This window comes from Pygocentrus nattereri, chromosome 22 (genome assembly GCF_015220715.1).
Source record: "Pygocentrus nattereri isolate fPygNat1 chromosome 22, fPygNat1.pri, whole genome shotgun sequence".
Taxonomy (NCBI): Eukaryota; Metazoa; Chordata; class Actinopteri; order Characiformes; family Serrasalmidae; genus Pygocentrus; species Pygocentrus nattereri.
This window is the reverse complement of record NC_051232.1, coordinates 32,195,439-32,215,592: the sequence shown is the minus strand read 5'-3', so window position 1 is coordinate 32,215,592 and position 20,154 is coordinate 32,195,439. Positions and strand designations below refer to the sequence as shown.

General features: G+C 43.7%; 2 protein-coding genes across 3 annotated transcripts in view; one reads left to right on the top strand and one right to left on the bottom strand.

The window, feature by feature from the left end:
• Positions 1 to 300: 300 nt before the first annotated feature.
• Positions 301 to 7,877, bottom strand: si:ch211-63p21.1. 2 transcript variants are annotated; one of them, XM_017715264.2, is made up of 7 exons: positions 7,688 to 7,877; positions 5,360 to 5,589; positions 5,144 to 5,227; positions 4,094 to 4,171; positions 3,891 to 3,961; positions 2,339 to 2,510; positions 301 to 1,110 (listed from the first exon to the last, which is right to left on the bottom strand). In XM_017715264.2, exons 2-7 carry the CDS (start codon positions 5,423 to 5,425, stop codon positions 892 to 894), a joined length of 690 nt encoding a protein of 229 aa, XP_017570753.1. In that variant the 5' UTR covers positions 5,426 to 5,589; positions 7,688 to 7,877; the 3' UTR covers positions 301 to 891. The 2 variants fall into 2 exon arrangements, with proteins under 2 accessions (XP_017570753.1, XP_017570752.1); XM_017715263.2 differs by having other exon boundaries at positions 5,360 to 5,452; positions 7,688 to 7,876.
• A 5,705-nt stretch (positions 7,878 to 13,582) lies between these two features.
• Positions 13,583 to 20,154, top strand: part of si:ch211-63p21.2 (FH1/FH2 domain-containing protein 1) — an 11,818-nt gene continuing 5,246 nt past the window's right edge. The window contains exons 1-5 of the mRNA XM_017715262.2: positions 13,583 to 15,261; positions 17,222 to 17,359; positions 18,234 to 18,416; positions 18,808 to 18,927; positions 20,065 to 20,154. The exon at positions 20,065 to 20,154 is cut by the window's right edge and continues 72 nt beyond it. Coding sequence (XP_017570751.1) covers positions 14,800 to 15,261; positions 17,222 to 17,359; positions 18,234 to 18,416; positions 18,808 to 18,927; positions 20,065 to 20,154 — 993 coding nt within the window. The 5' untranslated portion in view covers positions 13,583 to 14,799. The remainder of the gene's footprint in view (positions 15,262 to 17,221; positions 17,360 to 18,233; positions 18,417 to 18,807; positions 18,928 to 20,064) is intronic.

Here is a 20,154-nt window from a genome sequence, read left to right as displayed (position 1 = left end):
TTTTTTATATATATATATATATATATATGTATATACATACGTAAAATAGTGATTTTCTGGATGTCGGTGTGTTTATTTATGTCGGTGTGTTTATTTGTTTGTTGACCCATCTCCAAGCCTCTCCTCCTCGAGGAAGCCCAGTATTATATGTAGTTAAAAAGCAGCTCCTGGTTTGACCAATCAGTGCTCAGTAAATTGAGCTCATGATGTCATTGATGATATTAACGAGTCTCTGTGGCGGCTGTGAAGGCGTCCAGGAAAAATATGGACCTGAGAAATTCTTGTTACTGTTTATTGTTTTTCTGTTTATTTGAATTATGAATACGACTTTATTCTAATGTATATTGTGATAAACTCACTGCTGAGGTCACCTGTTTGCTTAGATGCCTAAAACTTTCACACAGTACTATATATATATACCTTTAAGGAAAATTATTAATATTCGTCTTACTAAAAGATTCCATCAATTATTTATCGAAGAACAGTGTTAGGTTGTGCTCCGCCCCCCTAACTTAGCGCAAAAGTTATAACTCTCAACTTCTAAGGGTTAAATCATAATTATTTACTAAATGTTGCAGTACAGACTGGAAAGGAACAGTGATTTACAGCATTTCTGTCGGACAGTAAAGGACGTCATTTATTAGTCTTCTTCAAAGGAGCCCTAAAGGAAACGCAGACGTTCGTAAATTTTTACATAAAGAGATAAAATAACTAATATAACTAATGTCCATTAACACGTATCACTCAAAGATGACGTGGTGACCACTCGGACGACCTGATAGGCCGACCACTTTAGTTCCAAGGCTTTAGTGCAATACCTTCTAATAACACTGAGCACACTTAATACCACACAGTAAAAATGACTGCGCACCGTGGGGGGCGCAGAGGGTGTCAGGTGTTAGTAAGTGGGAGAAGGAATGAAAAGAACACAATTATGATAGATATGGAGACAGGAAGAAGGATGAGGAGAAAGAACAGAGGGAAAGAGAGAGAGAAAGGCCAAGCTTTCAGCAGCCATCTTCCTCTTTGGGGCTTGTTGTCCGAGGCGGCCGGGGTTTCTAACGCGTTACAGCGACAAATCACCAGCGGCCTTACCTGAGAAATGCTCTCCTGAGGGAGGGAGGAGAGGAGAGGAAGGGAAAGAAAGAAGAGAAGGGAAATTACTACCTCTCTGTCCACCTATATATACGTCTCTATACAGATCTACACCACAATTGATTCCAGTCCGATTTTTACAGGTGCGTCAGGTCAGTCTTTACGCTCTGGCCACTCAAATCGGACTTCAAAGTGTCACTCACAAACAACAAGGATGTCAAATCCAGAGTGACGGAAGACCCGGGGCTCAGGAAGAGCACCACACACACACGGCTATGTCAGGGAATTTGGAAAAGTTTCAAGGGTGAGATGATGCACCTCCATCTCTTCCGCATCCTTGCTCGAAATCCGCGTCATCAGCGTAGCTACGTAGTTACTGACGCCAGCGGCGGTGCCAGATCGGCCCATGCAAATAGGCTGATGGTGTCTAAGCACACAAGTCCAATCTGGCTACTTGTAAATAACAGTGCAGACAGTCGTCTCATAAAATCTGATTTGCCTGCATATATGTATGATATAGATATATATGATGAAAACCTCGCATCTCCAAAATGGTAATTTTACAGGAGAAGGAAAAAACATACTTTACTTTTAATGTAAGTGAATATATATATAAATATGTGTGTGTGTGTGTGTGTGTGTGTGTGTACGTGTGTGTGTGTGTGTGTGCATATATATATATATATATATATATATATACACATACTGTTTGGGTGCCCTGTTGAAAATAACTGGAAAAAAAAAACACATTTCTTAATATTTACATAATTTCTGTTTAGTTGCTTAATTTCACATTACAGTGGAAAAAACTACAAATAAAATATGACCTTTGCTAAAGTTATGGCACATTTTATAGTTTAGTTTTTCAAATATGTTAAACATAAATTGAAATTGTGCACAACAATTAACAGAAAAATGCCATATTTCTGACGTATATAGGGAATATAAACTTATTTTTGCCTTGAAAATCAACAAAACGTGTAATTTGACCAGGGGTGTCCAATCTTTCCTTTATAGTTGCCCAAGTTCTCGGAAACTGAGTAACTAGCAGGTTCTAGTTATCAAGCTAATGACGGGCTTGTTATTACACTAATAAAGATATGATGTCATTTCTTAATACTGCGTTAACGCTGATCAAACTGCGTTTGAAAACATTCCAGGATGTTCTCATCTGGTGCCAATACTGTGTGAACAGAGCTTTAGACTAAGACTGGGCTAAACTGTGTATGTGAGGGTTGAGCACCTCTAATATGGTTCTGTTGTGTGTGCGATGGGGGCTCAGCCTCAGGCTCCAGCGGTGGGTCCGGTGGCTCCTCCCTCCGTCATCCTCACTCTCTGTCGTGTCCTGCCGTGCGATTCGCTGCCGCTTTCGTTTGCGAGAGCTGATTCGCTGAAGAGAACCCACCACCTGTAGTCTGGACCAAGAGAACATGTTGCCTGAACTGCAGGCTTATGTCAGTATGTAACATGACAGTACCTACTGTCTATAACATTAATAAAACTATATAACTAATAACTATGAAAGGAATGTTTGTGAACTTCAAGTTGGCTTGACGCTTCGTTGATGCAAGATAAAGCAGGTTGTAGAACACTGCTGATTGTTTATGATGGGCTTATATAGTAATTCCAGATGATGGTGTTGCATCCATTGTTATGCTGTGTGAGGTGGTTGCTAAGGTGTTGCTAAGGCATAGCTACAGCTGCTAGACTATGGGCATAACTGGGTGAACCAGTTTGTTACAGCGCCACCCTGAGCCTGACCAGTGCTGCATTACTTGTTAGTTGAGAATACCAAAGACAGAACTCGCTGTTTTGTGGGTGAATGACCTTTCCCTGAATTCCCTGAATACCCCCTGTATTTCGCACCTTGATCTCAGGTGATTCCTAAGCTTTTCGCAGGCCACTGATGTTGTTGGTATGTCAATCAACCTCATTTAGGTGCGATGGTCATGTGTCCGCATACTTTTGGCCATAACGTGTGGGTGCACTTTGCTGGAAAAGACTCTGTTGCAAACATTTTCTTTCACTGGAACTAAGAGAAACAGAACAGCCCCAGCCCATTATCCCTCCTCCACCAAACTTTACTGTTGTCGCTACTCATTCCCGTTGGAAGTGTTCTCCCGGGATTCGCCAAAGCCAGAGACCTCTATCAGACTGCCAGACAGTGAAGTATGATTCATCACTCCAGAGAAGAGGTTTTCGCTGCTCCAGAGCTCACTGGTGGCCTGCTTTACTTGGTATTGCACATAGCGATCTTAGGCTTGTTTGCAGCCACGTAGACATAAGGACCCATTTCATGAAGCTCCTGACGCAAAGTTCTTGTGTTGATGTTGCATCCAGAGGCAAACTGGAACTCTGAAGCGAGTGATCTTACAGAGGAAAGACAATTTTTATGCGCTTCAGCACCCGGCAGCCCCGCTCAGTGAGTTTGCATTGGTCTGCTGCTTCGCACTGCACTTACAGTTGACAGGGGCAGATCTAGCAGTGCAGAAATTTCACAAACTGACTTCTGACAGAGGCGGCATCCTATGAAAGTGCCGTGTTTAAAGTCACTGAGCATCTTCAGCACGACCCATTCTACTGCCAGTGTTTCTCTATGAAGACTGCATGGCTATGTGCCTGATTTTGTACACCTGTTAGGAGAAGGTGTAGCTAAAAAACCTGAACTCGGTGTGAGGTGTCCACATACTTTTGTATACATATACATAAATGTATACATTTACAAGGTCTGTGTTTCTCCACCGCTCTAACGAGTGGATATGTCAGTGTAGAGGCCATTTGCATTAGTCGGTTACCTGCTGTCTGTATCCTCTATGTCTGCATCTGCATCACTCTCTCCTTGAGGATCAGACTGCACACACTCCTCCTGCAACATGAGTCATAGACATGAGCGAACACACACACACAGTTTCTCCACTCTCTTTCTATTACCCATACACACACACATCCACGTCTACAGAAAAATCGCTCTCTCTCATGACCACACACACCTACCCACCTCAGTACCGTAGCCTTCAGAGTATCTGGCGACTATCGCCTTGTTTTTACCACATTCACTGCACTTCAGGCTGCTCTCCTACAACAGCAAGAGACAAGGACAGAAAAGGGGGCTTCCATTAGAAGCCATTCACTACAGACCCTCCATTCCCCCAACTTCAGAACGGACAAACATATTTCACAGCTGACAGCCGCTCTATCAGTAAAGCACTGCTTAAGTGGCCCATAAGCTATTTGTCTTGTACAGTCTTATGCAAAGGTTTGGACGTCCCTGGTCAAATGACATATTTTATTGATTTGCGGAGTGAGAACAAGTTAACGAATCCCCTGCAGGCAACTTTGGCCCTTTTTTGCCCAATTTAGTGCACAGTTTCTATTTATTTCTCTTTCAGTTTATTTGCTGAGGTTCATTTTTTCCCCCAATACGCTAAATTCAGCAAATAAACAGAACCTGTGCATTAAACTATGATCTCATGTCATTTAACCGGGGGGCGCCAAAACTTTCGCATTTCATTTTTTATTTTCATTTAGCTACATTTCCCACTCCACCTTAAATGGCGCAACAGGCACATTCTGCACCATTTAAGGAGGAACGGGAAAATTAGAAGGAGAAGCTGGAGAATCTCTGACTTCAGCTTCACATCACTGAAGAATTATGGGGGGTGATAATAAATAACTGCCCCCCTCTTTGAAGGCGCATGATCCCTAAATGTAACTAAAGCCCAGCAGTGAGGAGCTGAACTTTCCCCTCCTCTGCTGTCCCTGCAGACGGGCAGGGTCGCCTACAGAGCGGCGCTAGTAGCTGTTAATGAAGTGATGCTCTTTATTAGAGGGGCTCATTTCAGAGGGAAGATCTCAACCACTGCCCTGTAGCTCAGTTCTAAGGGGTCAGGGTGACACTCAAAAACAAAGGGTAGGGGTTAAAATAAGAAATGTGATTTGGCCTAAAATGTTAGTCCCTTCTTCTCACCGTAGGTTACTAGCTATGCGGTTGTAGCTACTATTTAGCCCGTGGCTGCGGACAGCGTGTTGGTCAGCAGAGACCCCTCACCGTTTGAGGATGCTGTTTGCAGTAGGGTCCCTTCTCACACAGGCAAACTCCGTCAGCCTTCCTGCAGTCGGCGCCCCTTTCGTCCTGCAGGGAACGACAGAGATTTCTTAATTAAATATGTGCATTCCCAGTACTGGAGAACGAGCACACGTACTCTTTCCGCTGCTCTCTCGCTCTCGCTCACATGCCCACACACACCCACACACACCTCTGTACCTCACAGTCATTGTCTGAGTTTTCAGAGAACGGGCTGTGTGAGTCTCTCCGCCGCACCACCTTCATCTCTGCCTTCCTCACTCCAGCACAGACCTGTCGGGGTTCAGTCAGGCAGAAGGGTTACTCTTTCAGAACGGTGGTGCCTGAAGCTTCTCACGGCCTGTCATGACTGGGTCCAATTATGCGAAGGCTGGGTCACAGGGAAGCGCTGTAGACCCAGTGTTATCAGTCTGGAGGAAGAAGAAGCCCCTCAGAGTAGAAGTACCGCAGAAGTTTCTACAGAACTTCTAGATCTTATTGTAAAAAACCCAGTGTATTCACAACCACCTCATGTAATAACTTTCTGTGGGAGCTTTTAGAGGCGGACGCCTGGTTCCTATCACCACCACTGTGAACAGATCCGACTCGGCAGAAAAGTCCCCTTTAAAAAATGTGACGATGAACGATGCACTCAGATGTTATTATGATGAGTGGTGCACCACAACTGGTAAAGTCAGCATCCAGTTTGACCCACAGTCTTAAAAAAGATGAGGGTTCTTTAGTAAAGAAAATGGTTCTATATTGTGGTTCTATGACTGAGCATGGTTCTATATCTTTGCATGACTAAAGGATTCTCTGCATCATGAAAGGGTTCTTCAGATTGATGGAGAATGTGCTGTAGAAGGTTTTATGCACAGCAGAACCTTTTTGAGCTTGGTTCTACATAGCACCCAAAAGGGTTCTTCTATTGTTTCAGTGTCAAGCTTGTAACAACAGAAGAACCCTTTTCAACACGTTTCTATATGGAACCATTTATAGCACCTTCATGCACTTTGTCCGTTGCTCTGAAGAACCATTTCATGATGCAAAGAACCCTGCGAAGTGTTCTTTAAGCATGCATGGTTCTATAGAGAACCATTTTCTTTCCTAAGAATCTTTGAAGCGCCATCTTTTTGGTTGACTAAGGCCATTCGTGAGGTCCTAATTCGTTTTTACATGACCATTTTCAACTGCATGCAAAGGAGCTCTGCTCTGATTGGCTGCCCTGCAGCTGGATGTCTGGTTTAGCTCCGCCCATTCGCGTTGAAGCTATAAGGGGTGTTTCAGCCCAGAAGGGCAGAGCTGAACTGCTGTAGGTTGAAAAGGAAGGTAAACACATTTGCTCAAACATTTGGTTCGGTGTGAAACACTCCGTTCTAGATAAACTTACGAGTCAGAACTGCTCACAGTGGTGCTGATAGGAACCAGACGTCCACCTCTTAAAGCTCCCTCACAGAAAGTTCCTACACTAAATGGTTCTGAATTCACCGCCTGACCTCCGAGACGCCGTTTTACACCAGTTTTCTGACGCCGTGGCCTAAAGCATACGGTTTATGTTAGTCTACATATGGCGGAGGGATACATGAAGGATGTTCTAAGGCAAACAGTCCCCAAAGAAAACTCATTATTCCAGATTTTCCATCAACATCCCATATAAACACTCAGAAGACTCGTGTGGGTTCTCTGGTGGTTCTGGATAGTACATAAAATGTCTCTATCTGTGTTGTAGTCATGGTGACCCCTGGTTCCCATCACCACCCCTGTGAAGGAATCTCTTAAGTTTCTCTGCGCTCCTGCAAAGGTTCTTTGAGGTGTCTTTAGTAGGTGGCAATGGTTCTGTAGAGAACCACGAACACTCATCGTTGAGGTTGATGGAGAACATGGTTCTGTAAAGCACCAAAAGGGCTCTTCTGTTGTTGCCAGCTCGACATTGTCAACAACAAGCAGAACCCTTTACGGTGCTATGCAGAAGAGTTCTCTATTCTATAGAAGGTTCTAATACAGGCATTCTCCATCAGTCTGGAGACCCATTTAACCGAGCAGGGGGCATGGAAACAGAACCACTGTACAAACGAATCATTTCACTTTCTTTACCACTGAATAATGGACTGAATGGCGGAGAAATGGTGAAAAAATCCCCCCTTTCCAAAAAAGTTCCCCTTTAACTCTTTGGTCGACCCTGTGGAGTCAGAGTGGTGGTCTGTGGAATGACGGTATCTGCAGTGAAGCGGACGGTGGTCCCCTGGTCTCGACTCCTGATCCGAACAGCTAACGGTACTCATTACGCAATCGGCTGTCTGTCACCGAGGACTACTTTTCTAAGGCTGACTATATTCCCAGCAAACACACGCGAGTCTGCTGACTTAACCGACCTAACGTCGAAAGCAGAGCCCCTCGCGTGTCCAGCCGTCCACTCACACGATTAAACGGCGAAATAAAGCACGTCGTGAAGTCTAAAGCCGAGTAAACTCGGTCTGTTTACCCGAATCCAACCGTTAGGCTGGCTCATCCGCTCGAGCCTCGGCTTACCGTTAGTTTGACGACGCCATCGCTTCGCTGTTATGCCGCGGGGAAAAAAAACAACAATACTTTCTCTCCGAGTGTCGGCGGAGTCGGTTTCGAGCCGATAAATAAATAAATAAATAAAGTAAAAAAAAAAATAAAAAAAAATCACGACGGATTTTCAGCGCTCGGGAGCCCGCGGTCGGCAGGAGACGCTGGGATTTGTAGTCCTCTGTGTGTAGTCCACCTGTAGTCCACTGTAGGGCTCCACAGCGGAGATCCGAGTAGGGAGCGGGCGCGGGCACGCGTGTGGGCGGGGATAAAAGAACGGACGTTTCGAGGAGCCAATCAGCGCCTCGGAAAGAGGGATTTATTTATTTATTTATTAGGACGACAAAAACGTTTTTTACGTAATTCAACAGCGTTTTACTTTTTTTTTTACTTTAAAGTAATAAAAATAACGAGCGGTGATGTTTTAATGATATTTCTACATGTTAGTTTTACTTTTTTTTTATGCTTAAAATCCGGACCTCGGTGAGTGGAGAGTCCCAAAATAAAGCACGTGGGGATCTTCAGTTCAGCTTTTAGTGCGGTCTGGTCAGCGAATGGCTTCGGACTGAAGGGGAAGTCCACGGATTTTTCAAAAATTCTTCAGAATTACGTGTAAACAAAGTGTGGTTTGGTGTGAAACGCTCTGTTCTACAGACAGTCTGATTGGTTCACAGTGCTGGTGATAGGAACCAGACGTCTGAAAGCTCCATAAAATGAGTGGATATATGCTGCCTGGTGTCTGACACATTGTCCTGTGATAGTCTTGTGAAAAAGTTTGGGCTTAAAATGTATTTTAATCCATTTTAAATTTATTCTAGTATGTTCAATGTCGGAGGGGGACAGGATCGGCAATGTCAGGCCAAATGGGGGACCAAGATTTAGGATTATTTTACCATCATCTTTAAGATAAGGTAAGATACGTTTATTGTCATTGCACAGTGTACAACGAAATTGAGCAGCAATCCAACGGCACGTCTTACATACAAAACAATTTAAACATAAGGCTATAATATCTAAACATAAGGCTAAAATATATAAAGTGCACAACCGGGGAAATTCCGGGGAAATTCCACCTCCCACAACCGGGGAAATTCCACCTCCGCATTTAACCCATCCGTGAAGTGAAACACCACATACACACTAGTGAACACACACACTAGGGGGCAGTGAGCACACACTTGCCCGGAGTGGTGGGCAGCCCTATCCACGGTGCCCGGGGAGCAGTTGGGGGTTGGGTGTCTTGCTCAAGGACACCTCAGTCATGGACTGTCAGCCCTGGGGATCAAATAATAAATAGAACAGGGGTGGTGTGGAACAGTGGAACAGTGTACAGTGTCCTATGAACCAGTAAAGAGCTGTAGTGGTGTTCAGTCGGTTCTACTGAGCTCAGTGTTCTATAGAAAGTCCCTGTTACAGGGTCTGGAAGTGTTCAGTTCCCGTACGGTTCTGGGGTAAAAGCTGTTTTTAAGTCTGTTTGTCCGGGATGGGACGTACCTTAGTGTATAGGGCACTTCATAGTGGCACCCTTTTCCACTGGAAGGGCATCCATAGGGAATTGTAAGGCCACAGCATCAAGATTAAGACATGCTATTGAGTTTTAGGCACATCATCCTATTTTATTGCACGAAGGGGCACCCTGGAGGGCACTCAATCATTTTTCCCCATGTGAAGGGCACTTTGTCTCATTTTTGCCACTCTAGTGGTTGCTTTAGAGACACGTTTTCACCAGTGGGGCCTGCCCCTACCTTAAGCCCACCAGTGCTTATGTATGATGAAGATATTCTGTTTTGTTTGTCCACTAACGGTGTGCTTGGTGGAACCAGACTGATACCAGATCATGACCCCACCCATAGTGCCAGCCCAGTGAAAACAAATGCTGAGTGATAAGCACCCTCCTGGTAATTATTCACGGTAGTTAACTTTGGCTCAGGCCACTGACCAAGCCACTGTACCTGTACCGTCCTCGTCTGCTTCAGTAGCAGTGTTCACAGCTTTAAAGACTCCTGAAAGTAGAAGCCAATTTAAGCAATATGGGGGCTGTTTTAATGCAACATCACCAAAGCCTGTAGCACCACCGATGCATTTATAAGCCTCTAGATCAGTGGATAGCAGCCAGCATTAATTGAGCACTGTAGGGATTCCCCATAACAGTTGTGTAATGCATGCTGGGTATTGTAGTCAGAGCACACTGATGGCCGAAAACAAGGAAATGATACAAGAATGCTAATTCTGTCCAACTGGTGAGGCTCAGGGATGCGGTGCTGCTCTACCTAACATAACAGGTTTAGAGCAGATGCCCCTTTAAATATCTTCACAGGAGCCTATTTACCTGCTTATCAACATTGACTGTGTTTACATGCAAAGGTTTTCTCCAATCTAATTGAATTCATTCTGATTACAGATTAAGACCGAGGTGTTTATTCTCACTCTACTCAACAGGCTGATGGGGAATCTCCGTTTACATGCAGACTATGAGTAATCAGATCCAAACTTATCCGCATGCGTAGAGAACCGCTTAGGGTAGACATTACCATGGCAACGAGCATCACGTGAGGTCCAGTCAGAGTGAGATGAGCAGCAGTGAGCAGTGATTGTGTTTTTAACTGCTTTAAAATGACGTCAGACTCAGGAAAACGTCCTTCACGTGTCCTTATTAAAGAAGGCCGAGAGGAAGACGTCGTGTTCTGAGACACACAAGCTGGACGTCCGTCCCACCGCCGTCTTTTAAAGATCAGAGCATGAACTTCGTCTCCTCTGCAGACCAGTTTCTGCTCCGCCGTGTTGAACGGTATAAACTCTCACTGTGACGCGACGCACATGCAGAACGGACTGAAACTTTCCGATAGGGAATGTAATCGGATACAGGAGATTACACGGATATTATTGTTCTATTTAATGGATTATTTACAGAATTACCCACCTCTTTCAACCAAATAGAAACTGTATTCCGAATGGAATACACACACACACACACACACACACACACACACACACACACACACACACACACACACATATATATATATATGGGTGTCTATACAGGAATGCTATTCAGGAAACTGAAGTCTGATTTGTCTCACACAAGCTGCCAAAAGAAGAGAGTGACAAAGAGGCACAGATCCTAATCAGAGCTGTCTTTAACGTCTGGCGCTACCAGACGCGGGACTCCCCCACCTCCCGGGGCCACCAGCTAATTAAGCATCATCATACATAATTATGGCCAGGGCAGATCCAAATAAGCGATTCCTATCACCCCTCCTGGGTTTACAAGAAAATTACAGCATCTCTAAGAGCGGAGCCACATTAGACAAGCCTGCTTTACAACTTTAAAGATCAGCTACGTAGTAGAAGGCGGCTGTGAGCCGCTCACATGGGAAATGCGAAGGACAAGAAGACATCTCAAAAGATGCCAGCCAGTTTGTGTCATGCTACTAACATGTTACTTTGCAGTGCTGTGCAAAAGTTAGAGACCACCCTTTAGTTGTTCATTATTATTTCTAGTCAAAAAACAGCTGTCACGTACATTTTGAGGGGATATTTCTGAGCGGTAAAATAAAAAGAAAGTAATCCACAAATAAGAAAGAGACAAAGGGAAATAAGTGGAAAAATCAAGAGTTTACAAAACTGCAACCAACTTCTAAGACTGAACTTTGGGCGATACAGTATGTGGCTGCAGGTTTCTTTGAGAAACTGAAGGCGAGTCCCCTGAAAAGAGTGGAACCCGTAATAAAGGCAAAGAGTGGACACATTAAGTACTGAAAAATATTACATTGTGTTTAGTTGTGGAGGATTTTGGGTACTTTTCTGTTAAATGCATGCACTGAAAAATGAATAACTTGTACGCAATAGCTGTTTTACAGGAAATTAAATGAAGAAATGTTGGTCTTTGAGTTTTAAACAGTACGTATATTCATATATATTCAGGCCTCAAGTGCATTTTTTCCCTCGAGCAGCATTTGCAGACCATAAGCCTACTGAGCTTGGCCATATGGTTTGGCTCCTCTTTGAAACTGCAGTGAACCATGTGAAGCTAATAGCACACAACAGACAGGCCTTCTTTTAAGACTCCTACGTCATACGGTCTGTGCTGATGTATGGATGTCATTATAGGGTGAATTAGTAAATTGCACAGTGTTGTACTTCATTTCAATGCAACAACATGAAGGAGAACAGACTGCAGTATCTGTATAGCCAGGAGAGAAAAGGCTTTTCTGAAGGAGCTAAACTTCTTGCAGCTCCTTGACAATGAAATGGAAACAGCGTTTTAGTTTAGTAGACAACCTTGGAAAACATTGAAGAGCCCACATTGTGCACTATTACATGCATTCTCTTCCCTGAGGTGCTCCTGTGGGCTTTGAAATCAATCATAGAAAAGTCCTAGCAGAAGCAATAGGGTTCCATGCATCTAAAGGTGCTTGGACCCCTAATTATTTTTACATGACTATTCTCCAACCTCTCTTTACCGCTTAGACTTAAACAGGCTGTTTTTGTGATTATGCCTTTGCAAAACGGCAATTTAAAAAGGCTATTATGCGTAAGTTATATAGAAGGAAGCCTGAACCTTTTTTTCCTGTGAGATGACCTCATGACCCACTGTGCCGCACATTATTATTATTATTTTTTATTATTTTTTTATTTAGTATGCTCACACTTTATTTGTATCACCGATTCCATTCACTTCAAGAGACTTGCTTGACATTTTGTTCTCAAAGATATTTTGATATTCCTCCAAACCTCCAAAGCTCAGTCTTAGAAGTTGGTTGATCTTTTTCTGAAGTGATCAAACCCATTCAGTGGTGAGGTCTGGACTCTGGGGCGGTCAGTCCATCGTCCAGCTTCTTTGTTTGATGTGTCCGTCTCCTTTTCTCAGTGAGGTTCTTCTTGATCAGCTACACGTCCTTTCAGACCCACAGCGCTGAGCGGTCTTCTCACAGTGGAAGGATGGAGAAACACCTGTGGATGTTCAGATCTGAAGCAGCTTGATCTTCTCCTCTCTTTCAGAGATGGAAGCTTTCAGTGCTGTTTATCTGATGGGGGCAGTTTCTGTGTCTACTCTTCCTGGTGGTTGTTAGGAGGAACATGTTCTTTTTTAAAACGTCCAGTTTTGGAATACAGTCGTATGAACATGCTTGGTCAAATTCATTGTTTTGTTGCCACATCCTCTACAAACAACTTTTTGGTCAATTGTAGTGCACAATATCTATTTATTTGCTGAATTTAACGTGGATCAAAATGTAAAGTGTGCACTTTTTTCCCACAGGCCACCTTTTATGTTTTATATTAAACTCAGCAAATAAATGGCAACTGTAGATTGCAATGTGCAGAGGTGTGTTCTCTGTAGACCACTTGTGCCAGGCTCCAGTCCTTGCGGGCCAAAGCACTGCAGACTTTCAGACTTCATTAAACACACCTGATTCAGCTCATCAACTCACAGCAAGGCCTTAATCAACTGAATTCAGAGTGTTAGATGAGAGTAAATGCTGACCTCCACAGCACTTTGGCCTGGGAGGTCCCCAGTTTGACACACCAGCTATAGAGGACCCCTTCTTTCCTCCTAGAAAGTCAACAAAGCTGTACAGATACTGCAGACTGGAGCAGTCGATGTGACCGGAAGATTGCTGGTTCGATCCCCAGCGCTGGCAGTCCATGACTGAGGTGTCCTTGAGCAGGACACCTAACCCCCAACTGCTCCCCGGGGATAGGGCTGCCCACCGCTCCGAGCAAGTTCACTCACTGCCCTCTGATGTTGGAATTCACTAGTCTGTTTGTGGTGTTTCACTGCATGGATGGGTTACATTGTGGAGGTGAAATTTCCCTGTTGTGGGACTAATAAGAGTCACTTAATCTTAATTTGACCAGGGGCGCATGCACATTTGCATATGACTGGATTGTCATTTTACCTTCTCCTTCATTAAGCATGTGGATTATGTTATGTCTAATATTTGTCTCACAAACATCTGAGAAATGCATGCCTAGCATTTTGCTGGAAATAAAAAAAAACGGACAAAGTAAGTAAACAAATAAATATGCGGCTAAATAAATAAATAAATAGGTGAATTTAACAAGTGATGCTCATGTTAAAGAACCGCATACGTGTCAAAAACATTTATTATTAACTGTAATCATAAATGCATGACTGGAATGATCATCAGATAAACACTCAGTTCCCGTCTCGCGTGTTGCATCATTTAAAGAATGAGATCTCCATGTTATTCAACAGATGGAAACAAAGAGAAAGAGGGCATCATGAATTGGCTTTGAGAGAGAGAGAGAGAGAGAGAGAGAGAGAGAGAGAGTGGGCTGTTGGGTGGGTGGAGGTCAGCAGAATAAGATAGGGGAGTTGTGTACACTCAGGCAGCAATATAAACAGGAGATGTTGGTGTGATAAGGAAATTAAGGAAAAGGGTGCAACTCAAATAACCATGGACTTATACACAAACATACAGTTGGTCGGACCGCTCAAAGGGTCAGTCACATACTGTAGAGGGGTAGACAGAGTGTCCCCTCTTACTCGCTCTCTCGCTCTCTCTCTCACACATCTACTGGGGAGCCTGGAGATCGTTTGAAAACATGGAAAGATGATGACCAAGCCACATCTTTGATAGGAGCTTCTTGCCGCTAAAAGCAGCCTGGAATGTAGATTGATGTTCCTGTACTTCAGCTAGATGAACCTGTTGTTTGTTGGACCATCCAACTTGGATCTAGGTTCTTGCAGGAACATACTGTACTTGATTGGGTATGAAGGAGAGTTGTGATCTGCAGAAAGAGGACGCCACTCATCGTTTCTGATGGTTGCACTAAGCTTAGGATTTGAAGGTTCTAGTGGACTGGAACTTCTTGAGATGAGTGATAAGGAACCTCAGATTGTCTGGTCCTGCTGAAGGTGGTGTGTACTTCTCTACGTACCAGAAAGACACCCTTTAAAACTTCACTGTGAATGTGGAGAGACCAAAACTTCCCATCTCGTCTTTCTGGCTTTGGAATGTTTCAAACGTAATCGAGAGCCGAATCTGCACTGAAGGTTTTTCCATAATCAATATTTGCTGTATTTCTGTTTCGTACATGATCAATCGTGCCAAGAAGAACCAATGAAGGAAACGGAATGCTCCCCTCTCGAACAGCCCTGGGCTTCTTTCATAACGCGTAACCCCTGTCTGCGGATCGACGCTCTAGATTTCTCCGACCTGTGGGATGAAGAAGATCTAGACCAGGATCTTGCTGATGATGACTCTTCCCGCAGCAAGGCATCACCTGTTCAAAACCCAGGACACAATCTGGTACCTCCAACACCTCCACCAGCCCCACCTTTGGCTCCTCCTCTTCTGCCTGGTACCAGTCCAGTACCTCTGGAGTCGGGCCGGCGGACTTTGAGGCTCCACTGGAGGGAGCTGTTTAGTTTGCAGCCCCTGCCCAGAGTCAGCCGCTTTGGGCCGCGGTCTATTTGGGCTGCTTTGGAACCGGTGCATCTAGACACCAACAGGCTGGAGTACTTGTTTAAGACCAAGAGTAACAGCAGCAAAGTCCTCCCTAGTCTGACGGGTGGAAAACAGGTGGGAGCGATCGTTGTCTTGTCATACAATTGAGCCTAAAATTTGAGTTTGACATGTTTGTTATATTCTGCCATTCTGGATGCAGCATTGCATCTCTCACACAGTGACACAGTGGTGGACAGTAACTGAGTAACTGAGTAAATGTAATTAGTTTCTGTACTTTAGTATTTTTGGTGTATCTGTACTGAAGTTTCTCCGTTCTGGGCGACTTTTTCCTTTCACTCCACTACATTTCAGAGTCTAATATCCGACTTTTTCCTCCTACATTTTGAGAAATCTGTGGTTCCTTTTGGTTTCTGTGTGTATAAAAACGTAACATGTCAAAACGAAAGAAGCGCAAAGCCAGAGCACCAATCAGGGCCCAGCGGTCACTTTGTTTAGAGCTGGTTTTGACCTGTTGGTCATACCGACCCAGTGCAGCACGCGGTTCAACGTCAGCGCAGCAGCGTAAAACTTTGGGAGAGTCTGTTCAACATAAATGATGAACTAACCTAACTTTGTGTAAATAGAGCTCAATATAGAAATATGTCCACATATGCAGTCGAGACTGACGCGGCTTTTTTCTGAATTTCTACAAACACCATTTCATTTTATAGTAAATGAGTTTGGGCTGGTTTATGTTTATGAACAGACGCCTACAGATCAACATAGTAAAGGAGCTCATCTGTGATCCTGAGTTTAAAGCCAGTTTTTATTCAACTTAAACTTGGAACTAAGTTGTAAATAAATCTGAAACTGAAACTTTGCTTGTGTGTAAAAAGTGATTTCAGAGCCACTCGGTTCTCCCTGATGGAAACTGTTTACCTTCAGTGTTTTGTGCTTCTGATCATTTTAATAGACGTCAGCGTCACTAATTAATGACGTTCTATTAAAAGACTGGTTTACCAAGAGAGACGCTGGAGGACTTTCACCTGAAATGAGTTCATGAAGCCAGTCTGGTTATAAAAATGATAACAGGACATCAGAGCCAGAATTACTCTTTTAGTACTTTTACTTTATACTTAAGTACATTTGAAGGGAAATACTTTAGTACTCAAGTGGAGGTCTAAACGGAGGAACTTCTACTTTTACTGGAGGAATATTTGACCTTGGGTGTCCCAATTTTAACTCAGGTACATGGTTTGTGTACTTTGTCCACCTCTGGTTTGACAGTATTCATGGTTTTCCCACCTCCCAGCGTGAATTACGCAAACACATCAGGCAATCACTGGGAATCCCTGTGGTGTCAACCAATCCTGACTGCTAGCCCAGCTACTGATCTGAGTTTTTTACCTTTTAGCAAGTGTCGAAAAAGGCCAAACCGAGGCAAGGTATAGCCCACTACCTTACTAGCTTTAGCTTTTATTAAGTTAATGATTTGAAGACAGCCACTACATTTATATGGCTGTAATAAGATATTTGGCTTCCTTATTATTCACAAGCTGACGAACAAAGAATGTTTTAAAACAGTCCAATCCAAGAGATCCACCCCAGGAGCAGTTGTAGTTTATCAGAAGTTCGTCCCACCTTCAAGTACATCACCAGAAGGCTGTTTTCCTAAACTTTAAACCGGAAAATCTTGCTGTAGAGGCTAGAATGGCACTGTAGGATGCGAGTAGGCATGTTTACAGCGGATATATTCGAGCCAGCTTCCTCATAGCAGTGGTTCCCAAGCCTATATCCAGAGTAGCCGGTGCTAACTAACTGGCTAAATAACCGGCTCTTCTTCAGTCGGAGTGAATATGTTAAAAATGGGAAGACCCTGAAATGCACGAGACGGGGTTGGGAACCACCGTCATGAAGCGGAAAATGGAATGAAAGCCAATGGATACCATTTAGCAGCATCTCATTTGCTCAGCTTACTCGTTTACATTCAGTATTGGCAGCAGATAGAAGTGCAGCCACTTTTACTAGGTGGTCACATACTATGACTTACAGCATATAGAGAATAGCTTAAGATCTCACTTTCGATCTCCAACAGAAGCCACGTGTGTCCGTCCTGGGTGTGAAGCGCAGTAACATCGTCACCATAGCCCTGAGCAGTCTGCCCCCGCCCCACCTGCTCCCACCGGCCATCTACAGCATGGACTCCAGTGTTCTGGACAGGGAGGATGTGCAGGTAGGCCCCCAATGCACCGTCATCTCAATCCAGTCATTCATAGCAGCCTCAGCAAGAAGTAACTGAAGCTTACAGTGTGATGCATATCTGTAGTTCCTATCAAGGTCTCAGTAGATCAGTGGTTCTTGATCCAGGCTGCAGGGCTCTCCAGGTGGTCCGAATTTGCTATATTCCTCTGTCTTGGGAGCTGGAGGGTTCACGTACTTGGAGAGCTGATTTGAGGTCATTTTCTTGGTAAATTACATGGTAGCAACATCCAAACCACTTGTTGAGCAATGAACCCCCCCACCCCACCCCCCCAGCACTCCCCAGCACTCCCCAGCACTCCCCAATCCAGTCCTCAGGGCCCAAAACGGAGCGGTCCGATCTCAGATCCACTATTAAAAATAAAGATGCCATAGAAGAACCAATCTTGGTTCCCTGAAACACAGGTCTTGGAGAACCCCCTGACCTGCACATTTTCTTGTTATTCTAGGGCTTGGGTCACCAGTCTTATCTACAAGGGGGCCGTGTGGCTGTAGGTTTTCATTTCAACCAAGCAGGAGCACCTTGTATAACTACTGTTTAAAGATTGAGATGGGCTGAATTAATAAGTGGAATCAGGTGGGCTCCTGCTTTGTTGGGAAGAAAACCTGTAGCTAGACCAGCCCATAAGACTGGACACCCCTGCTTTAAACATACCATAAATTGCAAGGTGGCTGGAATGCTGTAATTATCTCTCATTTTCATTTCCTTCCACCTCCAGAATGACCTGTTCACATACGCAGCAGTGTGGTATCAGTGAACGAATGCAGTTTGGGGGCTGTGATATGTTTGTATATGGTTGACTGTCTCTGAGGACTGACCGCTATAATCTTGATTGAATCTCATGTAGAGGCTTCAGTCGCTGGTCCCCTCTGAGGAGGAGCTGAATTTGATAAAGCAGGCCAAGGCCCAGGCTCCCCACTGTCCTCTGGCTCCTGCTGAGCAGTGCCTCCTCACTCTGGGCAACATCAAACACCTGAGCTCCAGGCTTCAACTCTGGGCCTTTGCACTGGACTACGATACATTGGAGAGGGTGAGGAGATTGATGAGTGGAATATGTATATAATATGTATATCTTTGGTTAAGCACTGAAGCCACATTAGCCTGGAGCTCCAGTGCAGAACTCAGCAAACATCTCTAAGCTGATCGACCACATCTGGGATAAAATTAATCCCTGATATGGAATCCACTTGCCTCATAACTAAATTTTGAAGTTTTGCTGCATTAATATACAGAAACGTACAAGTGTTCTGTTAGAAAGTGGTACATTTCATGTAAAACGGAGGTTTCCACTGCAAAGCTTGTGAATCTGAAGGTGCTTTAAAGCTGACTTAACAGTTTTCCTGCTTTGATCCACTTTTCTCTGAAGTGTCTGTCTTAATGCCGCTTGCCTTCCTGCTTTGCTCGGCTGTTTGGCTGAACAGGAAATTGCGGAGCCTCTCTTTCATCTGAAGCTTGCAATGGAGCAGCTAGCAGCCAATCAGACGTTCCGATGCATACTGGCTACAGTACTCGCCATCGGCAACTTTCTAAACGGATGCAAGGTATTTTTTTTAATATGTGGTTTGAAATTTATATATATAGCATTGTATCTCTCTCTCTCTCTCTCTCTCTCTATGTATATATATATATATATATATATATATATATATATATATATATATATATATATATATATATATATATATATACACCTCATATCTCCATTTTTGTCATTTTTCAGTTTTTGACACAATCTGAAATTACCTGTTACCCTTTACATTGATTGTAAATTCCATGATTAATGGACCAAAAGAAACAGCCCAAAATGACTTGGAAAAAATTCTGGTTCCATTGACTTACATTGAAAGTAAAGTGTGTTTTTTCCTTCTCCTGTAAAGTGACCATTTTGGAGATACGAGGTTTTGTTCCAACAGCAGCGAGATATAGATATATATATATATATATATATATATAAATATAACTTTACTGGCTAATTAATCAATTCATGAATATCCATCTAAAAGCCGGTATTGACTAGGTTTACTAACTGAAGCTATAAAGAAAGTAAAAGTAAAAGCACTGAAACGTTAGCAGGACAAACGTTAGTGTTTCTTTCCTTTATGTAACTGAGTACTTGGTATTTAATGTAGCTCAGTATTTTGTTGGGTATGTATTCTTTGAACGACAGCCTGGAGTCTCCGTTTTTAGACATGAAGTGCATGAGTTTGCGCAGCTGATGGTCAACCAGGCTTGCTGGACAGTCTGGTTTGGTCAGAGTGTGTCAGATTTTGAAGGCGTCCTGATTAAAGATCAAAAAATCTTGAACATTTTATTACAGAAAGACAACATTCATTAGACGGATTCGTTCAGTACAGTGTAAGTTTTCTAGCTTCCTCTGTACCATTTACCATTTCGCAGCTACTAGCTGGGCGAGGCTGCTGTCTGCGTTGCTATGGTGACCAGCCGTCTGCGCTGATCTTCAGGGTTAAAGGGTGAATCAGCAGTTCTACATTAACTCCAGTGTTTAAGACCGTTTGCTGTTAAACTGTGTTGAAGGATCAGCAGAGCTTTATTTTACTGTAGAGGAGGATGATTTTATTATTACCTACTGATCTGATTCAGCTGTGGAGACACAACAGGGCAGTAGAAGAGCCGCATGTTACCGACCCCTGAGTTTTGCCCTTCTGCACCTGTTCCAGGCCCGAGGGTTCGAGCTGAGTTATCTGGGGAAGCTCTCTCAGGTGCGAGACACACACAGCCGACAGCCGCTGCTGCACCACGTGTGTGTG

What these genes read in the sequence shown, in the direction of transcription:
- si:ch211-63p21.1 (XM_017715264.2), bottom strand. Translation starts at nt 5,425, where the DNA reads ATGAAGGTGGTGCGGCGGAGAGACTCACACAGCCCGTTCTCTGAAAAC. An exon ending in CTGAAGGCTACGGTACTGAG is followed by an intron (nt 3,962 to 4,093) that starts GTGGGTAGGTGT and finishes CTCATGTTGCAG; the next exon opens with GAGGAGTGTGTGCAGTCTGA. An exon ending in ATAGAGGATACAGACAGCAG is followed by an intron (nt 2,511 to 3,890) that starts GTAACCGACTAA and finishes CTCTTGGTCCAG; the next exon opens with ACTACAGGTGGTGGGTTCTC.